Source organism: Carassius carassius, chromosome 43, assembly GCF_963082965.1.
Source record: "Carassius carassius chromosome 43, fCarCar2.1, whole genome shotgun sequence".
NCBI classification, from domain to species: Eukaryota; Metazoa; Chordata; class Actinopteri; order Cypriniformes; family Cyprinidae; genus Carassius; species Carassius carassius.
Genome location: NC_081797.1, coordinates 11333617 through 11342594, shown reverse-complemented (window position 1 = coordinate 11342594; position 8978 = coordinate 11333617). Strand labels below are relative to the sequence as shown.

General features: G+C 38.3%; 1 protein-coding gene across 2 annotated transcripts in view; it reads right to left on the bottom strand.

Annotated features, from left to right (window-relative positions):
- Nucleotides 1-691: 691 nt before the first annotated feature.
- Nucleotides 692-8978, bottom strand: part of LOC132125489 (hepatocyte growth factor receptor-like) — a 54740-nt gene continuing 46453 nt past the window's right edge. The window contains exons 15-20 of one of the 2 annotated variants that reach the window (XM_059536916.1): nucleotides 8359-8439; nucleotides 6716-6897; nucleotides 5507-5616; nucleotides 5143-5308; nucleotides 4512-4648; nucleotides 692-1806 (exon numbers count right to left, since the gene is read on the bottom strand). In XM_059536916.1, the coding sequence (XP_059392899.1) occupies nucleotides 1596-1806; nucleotides 4512-4648; nucleotides 5143-5308; nucleotides 5507-5616; nucleotides 6716-6897; nucleotides 8359-8439 (887 nt within the window). In that variant the 3' untranslated portion in view covers nucleotides 692-1595. The remainder of the gene's footprint in view (nucleotides 1807-4511; nucleotides 4649-5142; nucleotides 5309-5506; nucleotides 5617-6715; nucleotides 6898-8358; nucleotides 8440-8978) is intronic. The other variant, XM_059536915.1, reaches the window with a different exon arrangement.

The window sequence follows — 8978 nt, the reverse complement described above, 5'->3', positions numbered from 1 at the left end:
ATCTGCATCTGCTGTTCACAAAGTCTCACATATTCTTTCTCTATATATAGTATATTTTGTGTATGCATATGCAGAATTACATATATATGCATATGTGTGTGTGTGTGTGTATATATATATATATATACAGTACAGACCAAAAGTTTGGACACCCTCTCATTCAAAGAGTTTTCTTTATTTTCATGACTATGAAAATTGTAGATTCACACTGAAGGCATCAAAACTATGAATTAACACATGTGGAATTATATACATAACAAAAAAGTGTTAAACAATTGAAAATGTCATATTCTAGGTTCTTCAAAGTAGCCACCTTTTGCTTTGATTACTGCTTTGCACACTCTTGGCATTCTCTTGATGAGCTCCAAGAGGTAGTCACCTGAAATGGTCTTCCAACAGTCTTGAAGGAGTTCCCCGAGAGATGCTTAGCACTTATTGGCCCTTTTGCCTTCAGTCTGCGGTCCAGCTCACCCCTAAACCATCTCGATTGGGTTCAGGTCCGGTGACTGTGGAGGCCAGGTCATCTGGCGCAGCACCCCATCACTCTCCTTCTTGGTCAAATAGCCCTTGATGCCTTCAGTGTGACTCTACAATTTTCATAGTCATGAAAATAAAGAAAACTCTTTGAATGAGAAGGTGTGTCCAAACTTTTGGTCTGTACTATATATATGTACTATATATATATAGATTGTACATTTATAAACACGTACATTCTATCTATGTAAATATATACTTTTAATAATTAAAATAGATATTAAATATAAAAAGCATACATTTATAATATCTCTATAGACATATGCACGTGTAGCATATGCACTCAATCAGTTGTGGAAATGTGAATAAGCTGCGCAGATTCCATGTGAACCTTGTAGTATGTTCACTTTGACACTAAACTTAAGCAGATTATATAAAAATATAGAACTACGGAAGAAATCTTGTCAGAAAGATTCAAAAGGCCAGGACAGAAAACAATCATCTGAACATAAGTAAACAAAACAGAATCAGATCATTCATATATCGGTCTGAATCAGATGAATAGGCCTCCGAAGAACATTGACAGAGTCCAAGTTCCTCAAGACATCATCAAACATCAGGTGAGTCCAGTGTTCTCCTGAAAACTTCATTATGCTGCATTCAGTTCATAGTATGAAGGCATGCACAACGTTTTATTACACTTTTCACAGAAAATGATTTGGTCAACGTATGCTCAGGTAACGTTGGAGAACACATGTTGGGACATCTTGAAGTCGTTTGAAAGCATCTGCCAATAGCATGAATGAATCAGATGGTCACAAACTGCCAGAATCATCAAAATGCAACCCTACAGATGAAATGTCCCAGGAGATCAGGACCATCTCATGCTCGACTGGAGAACCTTAACTCAACAGGTCACGGCTCATCATAATCTATTTACAGAGATTAAGGGAGTGTCCGTGCCTTTTAAGTCTTTCACAGTGTCCTTGAGCCGCTTTCTTCCTCCTTTAATGATGAAAGCCGCCCTTGGCAGCCAGTCCATTGTCTTTCATGAACAGCAATGGCTTTTTTTGTTGTTCTCCTATCTCTCTCTCCCTCCCTCTGTCTGGTGTGTTTGTCTCTCAGGTGCAGCAGTCACGGTCCAGGTTACTCTGAGAGGAGATGAGAGAGGGGTAGGGCGTCATCTTATCGATGTTGACGTAGGTGGTGTTAAGGAGGATGTAGTGCTCGCCGCTGAAGCTGGAGAAGATGGCAGCGATGCGGGACACGAGCTCTGAGAAGGTGGGCCGGCGCTCGGGTTTAGGGTGCCAACACTCAATCATGACATTATATCTACAAAGAAAAGAGTAACACGTAAGGAAAATCTACATTTTCTATAAAAGAACTTATTGTGCAGGATTCATCTGCACACATTTTTCCAAGGAAAAAAAGTTTTCAAATGGCATTAATTATTTAATGTTCATGGCATTAATAAAAGCAAAATACTTTAATATTAGGGGTTCATTTATACAGTCATGGCCAAAAGTTTTGAGAATTACATAAATATTAGTTTTAAAAAAGTTTGCTGCTAAACTGCTTTTAGATCTTTGTTTCAGTTGTTTCTGTGATGTACTGAAATATAATTACAAGCACTTCATACGTTTCAAAGGCTTTTATCGACAATTACATGACATTTATGCAAAGAGTCAGTATTTGCAGTGTTGGCCCTTCTTTTTCAGGACTGGGCATGCTCTCAATCAACTTCTGATAGCAACCCATTCTTTAATAATCACTTCTTGGAGTTTGTCTGAATTAGTGGGTTTTTGTTTGTCCACCCGCCTCTTGAGGATTGACCACAAGTTCTCAATGGGATTAAGATCTGGGGAGTTTCCAGGCCATGGATCCAAAATTTCAACATTCTGTTCCCCGAGCCACTTAGTTATCACTTTTGCCTTATGGCACGGTGCTCCATCGTTCTGGAAAATGCATTGTTCTTAACCAAACTGTTGTTGGATTGTTGTAAGAAGTTGCTGTTGGAGGGTGTTTTGGTACCATTCTTTATTCATGGCTGTGTTTTTGGTCAGAATTGTGAGTGAGCCCACTCCCTTGGATGAGAAGCAACCCCACACATGAATGGTGTCAGGATGCTTTACTGTTGGCATGACACAGGACTGATGGTAGCGCTCACCTTTTCTTCTCCGGACAAGCCTTTTTCCAGATGCCCCAAACAATCGGAAAGGGGCTTCATCGGAGAATATGACTTTGCCCCAGTCCTCAGCAGTCCATTCACTATACTTTCTGCAGAAGATCAATCTGTCCCTGATGTTTTTTTGGAGAGAAGTGGCTTCTTTGCTGCCCTTCTTGACACCAGGCCATCTTCCAAAAGTCTTGGCCTCACTGTGCGTGCAGATGCGCTCACACCTGCCTGCTGCCATTCCTGAGCAAGCTCTGCACTGGTGGCACTCCGATCCCGCAGCTGAATCCTCTTTAGGAGACGATCCTGGTGCTTGCTGGACTTTCTTGGACGCCCTGAAGCCTTCTTTACAAGAGTTGAACCTCTTTCCTCGAAGTTCTTGATGATCCTATAAATTGTTGATTTAGGTGCAATCTTAGTAGCCACAATATCCTTGCCTGTGAAGCCATTTTTATGCAACGCAATGATGGCTGCACACGTTTCTTTGTAAGTCACCATGGTTAACAATGGAAGAACAATGATTTCAAGCATCACCCTCCTATTAACATGTCAAGTCTGCCATTCTAACCCAATCAGCCTGACATAATGATCTCCAGCCTTGTGCTCGTCAACATTCTCACCTGAGTTAACAAGAAGATTACTGAAATGATCTCAGCAGGTCCTTTAATGACAGCAATGAAATGCAGTGGAAAGGTTTTTTTTGGGATTAAGTTAATTTTCATGGCAAAGAAGGACTATGCAATTCATCTGATCACTCTTCATAACATTCTGGAGTATATGCAAATTGCTATTATAAAAACTTAAGCAGCAATTTTTCCAATTTCCAATATTTATGTAATTCTCAAAACTTTTGGCCATGACTGTACAATTAGCAAACAATCTAATAAAATCCCACTGGATATAATGAAGCACCACCCTGCATTAATATAAACTGCATATTCTTTGTTTAAATTGAACAGGTGCCTTTAAAAATTAGGTAAATAAATATATATATTATTTCGTAACATTTATATTTTAAACACGAATTCAATAGTTTTTTAAATGTCTCTATTTATTTTTTTAAATTTTACTGGTACATTTAGTTTTGTTTTTGTATTTAATTTTGTAACACTTAAGTATTTACAATTCATTTTTGATCAATTTAATGCTTCCTTGCTGCATAAAATAATTTATTTTATATTAAAAATATATATATTTAATTTTACACACACACACATAAATACAGATCAAATATTGATTATATTTATTAAAATATAATTTATATAAAAAAACTTACTGACCCCAAACTTTTGAAAAGTTTAAAATATTTCTGTTTATTTGTCAGTTAATCTTGATTCATTTTCAGCTAAGAATCACAAGTGTAACTCATTTTACTTCTCAACTTTCCATCCCAGCTGTTTGCTTTGGCAGTTCATGACACCTTTGCCTTGAAATTTATAACCTTCGGTGCAAACTTTCAACGCATTTCAGAATGACTTTCCATTGTTTGTCCTGCAATAGTCTGCTGAGCAGAGGCATGAAAACCTGGGAGGACTGGCTCTTTGAGCCGTCCATGAAGGGAGTGATGACCCACATATCTCTATTCAGATCCGTGGCTGGATATTAGATGGCAGTGTGTGAAGAATGTTTGGGGGTTGACTCATATCATACAGGCAGGGTGGGGAGTCGATGTGTGCCGAGCTCAGGTAGTCATGCAGAGCTGAGTTGGCCAAGATTTTTGATGAACTACTACTGCTTGACTAAGTCTGCGGGTGGTTAACAATGGCTCTCTGTTTTACACTTGTGTTGATGCACTCCCCCTTTGGAGTGCAGTACGGTGGTCATAATGAAGAACCAAGTGTGTGTCATGTGGGTGTGCACTTACAGTGCATCTGGGCAGAACTCTGGCTGTAACAGTCTTCGTCCTTGCAGGAGGAAGACAGTGATGTCGAAGGAGTTCACATCAGAGTAAGGCGGGGCGCCCCGGGTCATGAGTTCCCACAGCAACACGCCGAACGACCACTGCATCAAGATCAAATTCAAAACAGTGAGTTATGAGGAGGGCAAGTGAGCACCTATCAAAACAAGTGAACTCTGGATGGCTGCAACACTGTCATTTATTTGAGGCCAACAGAAAGGGAAACAAAGCACAGAAAAGCTAAACTCATAAATCCACTTTAGGGAACAGTCAGGTCAGTATTTTGGAAATTTTGAGAAATTATTTTTCCCTGAAGTGGCCATGAGTAGTCATCTATTTGATTTGAAATGCAGGTACGAAAACAGGACATGAGTCATGGCACACCTTGAGCCTTGACATGTGTGTGCATGCATGAGTCAGTGTGATAGAGAAACATTTCTGCACAAATCTAGTTAAAAAGTGACCCGGAGACCACAAGTTGTTTAAAGACTGGATAGCTTTTAAAATATTGCCATAAGAAGAACTGGACCAGACTAAAATATCCAAGTAAAACTTTGTACTGCAGTAAGCTAACTGAGATTGTGATTGAGATACTCACCACATCAGATTTGGGGGTGAACTTATGTGTCTGCAGACTTTCTAATGCCATCCATTTGACGGGCAGCTTGACCCCGTGCTTGTTGTGCACACTGTAGTACTCTTTATCATACACGTCTCTGGCCAGACCAAAATCAGCCACCTTTACTGTGTAGCTCTCATCCAACCTGAAAGAGACATTCCAAACATTTATATTATGTACAGAATACAAATATTTTATCTAAGTCATACATATAAGACTATAAACACCCTAATGCAAGTCACATGCCCCTAAACACATGAGTGCTCCTAAACAAAAAAGTAAGTGTCCTAAACATACTGTACAATACTTCAAAACACTGTTGGTAATTTGTTGAAAAACTCACATGCAGTTTCTGGCCGCAAGGTCTCTGTGTACAAACTTCTTGCTGGCGAGATATTCCATTCCTTTAGCCACCTGCAGCCCGAAACCCATCAGGTCCTTCACTGTGGGGTTCTGTGGGAACGAAAACAAGCACTCCATTTAAAAACAATATTGATAAAAACAACACAAGGCACTGCCAACTGTTTAATTTCAGTTTTATCATCTTTATTATTTTTTTAATAGCTATGGAGCTATAGACACTGAAGTTGCACGGAAAGACATTAACTCTTTCCCCACCAGCATTTTTGAAAAAAGTTGCTAGCCACCTCCAGTTTATTTTGCTGTATGAATATTTGAATATGCAATACACCAAAAGAAAGATCAGAGCCTTGTTTCAGTTTTATTCTAGCTTAAAGCATTCTTTTTTTAATCAACACTTGAATATAGGTAGGTTTCATAAAAATGTATAGTTTTGAGCAAAAAGGTGAGAAAAAAATATTTTCATCAGAAACTACATCTGGATAATTTTCAGTACGATAATCAAAATGTATGTTCACGTGTGTTTTTGTTCGGGAGGTTTTGTACTCGTTCAGAAGATGTGTAATAGCGCCCCCAAGTGTATAACAGTGAAAACACGAAAAGCTGTAAAAACTTGTCTTTGGTGGGGTAGCGTTGTCTTCTAATAGACGAGATAATTTGTCAATTGCAGGGGAAGAGTTAAGTGCCAGATTTACTAAACAGGTCAAATTAGCAACAGAGCACAATTCCAAAACAACGCAGATGGGCGTAGAAATCTCTGCGGGGGATTTACTGACAATATGCAAATGTGAAACTCAGACGCAACACCCCATTTACATACTGACCAACGCAATATACCAAGTGCAGCGCAAACTAGCATATTCGCAAATAAGCAGAGCCAGTGCTCATCAGGTGCGGGTGATCTACTTACGACACACTTTTTTTGGGCATTAAATAATGACGCAAATACCAGTAACTTGATAAACGAAAATGTTAATACTCTCCTCCCATAAATTTTTGTGTCAGGGAAACTCCTACAAATGCATATTCAATGAGGTCAGGTTCCAAAATAACTAAGTCCACGCCTTTTCAGTGCTAAGTCTTTACTGAGCATCTTTAGTGAATCCTGACAGTACTATTTTAACGGCTAAAGATGGTTTGCGCTGGTGCAAGCTGTTAGTAAAGCTGGACCTATGATGCCGCCACCACATACGTGAGCTTCATCTCTGATGAAGTTGCGCAGATCTCCATGCTTCATGTACGGCAACACGACGAGAGGCGAGCCTTCGCTGGGCAGGCAGATTCCCAGCAGAGAGAGTACATTAGGATGGCTGAAATCTTTCATGATGATGCCCTCCTTCAGAAACTGGGACACCTCTTCTATATCGGTGATTCCTGCCAAACAAATGCACAATAACACTTCAAAAATCACCACAATGGTTTTTGGTATCACCCCCATCTTAGATTTACACATGCAAAATGACTCTTTTAAAATCTATCCTGCTATACATTTTCTGAGTTGGCAATAAACCTGCCAAATTGTCAGTGAACCATTCACCACGACTTATAAATTATCCCCAACACTATCAAGTGTTTTATCACACACAGCCTGATATTTCAGCCGGGAGGTTTCGGAGCGGAGACTTAATCCGCTGTGACATGACCGCACCGTTACTAGCTGAGCTCTGAGATTCTGTTGGTCCTGCCATTTTAGCTGCGCCTCCCTTAATCTTGTTGGTGGAGCTTTCACATTTTGAGGAGATTAAACAGATGTTTAACCTTTCACTAAGAGAAAGAGAGGCTTATGGGTACACAAAAAAGAAAAGGCCTGTGTGTACATGTCTTACAGTAGACTGATCCTGAGCAATGATGCATCGCTCCTACGCTATACTGACTGCTGTCAGAGTATCTTAGGTTCCTCAAAAGATTAACACTGATCTGGGAACAGCCCTACAGTAGTCAATCAATTCTTCATTATTTATTCATAACAATTTTATGATTCTTTGCTGCAATTAATATATGAATGCACCAGGGTTATCTCAGTTTACCAAAAACACGGAAACAAAATGAAATAAATTAAATAAAACAATTTAATATATATTTTATTTCAGCTAGATTTATTTATTTTGCCTTGATGTACTAAAATAACTGGAAATAAATCCTAAATGAAATTGATAAAAACTATATAGACATTTTTTAAAGACAAAAAACTACATATAATTAAAATGTAAAAAATACAACAAAATGACAACTTTTACTAAAATTAAAAAATGAAAAAGAAAAATATAAAAATAAAAGCTAATAAAAAATATCAGTAAAAATGCACAACAAAAACACTCCTTTGTCAAAAAGATTATGTAAAACATTATGCATTGAAAATCTAGTTAAATAACAGTTCCTGTTGAAAACCGAGACAGGAAATCAGAGCTCGGGTCATAAATCTAAAAGCTCTCAGTGACATGACGAGATTAGAGGCATCTCTAATGCAATATGGCTGCGATATGGCTGCATTCATCATCATCATCTTCATCACAAGGCCCTATTAAAACAGCCTCAACAGTCATATGTCATACTTCAGTAAAGAAATGTCAAACTGTGTTCAGAATGGATTCATACTTTATGGGTAGAATAATTATGTAGACTAGAGGGGATCCTAAATGTATTTTAACATTTTCTGTAGGATTTAATAGTTTCAGTGATTTTTAGGCAGTTAGGGCCACTCAGTACCACGTTATAGCAGTTTTACCATGTTTACTCATGAATATGATTGAATGTGGTTCATCCAGTCAGATTTTAGAGCTTCAGCTCTCTGTGCTTGCAACTGTACCACCTCAACACTCATGTTGTCAAACTCACGGTTTAAGGACTTGACAGCGCAGTGCTGCTTCTGGCCATCTGGTTCGAGTAGGGTTCCATGGAACACGCAGCCAAAGTGCCCTGGCGCACACAAAGACAGGAAAAGATGCAGAGATTATTAGCACATCAATCTATCAAAGCGCTTCATGCCAGAGCAGAGTGTGGGCATAGCAGGTGCATATCACATCAGTCCAAAAGCAAAAACAATGGAGTGTGAATATATTGTGTTGGGACTTCAATTGATATGTTGCTCTTAAACTTTCTCCCTCTGAGTCTCCCCGTCTCACACAGTATGATACTTTCTTAATTACAGGAAGTGACATAAGTATGAGGTTCATTTAAGTTCAATTCAGTACCATTTTCCATTGTACATTTGCTTTTTTGGAAATGTTGCAAGCCAGACTCAAACTTGCATTACTGGTTATACATTACAGTCAATTTAATAACATGTGAACATTAAATAGATTTATAATAGATTTGTATTTAAAATAAATGCTGTTTTTTTCTATCCATTCATAAAAAAATAACAAAAAAATTAAAAATATTCTTGATTTTGATCAGCAAATCAGCATATTAGAATTATTTCTGAAGTGCAAATGTAATATTTTATTCACTATATT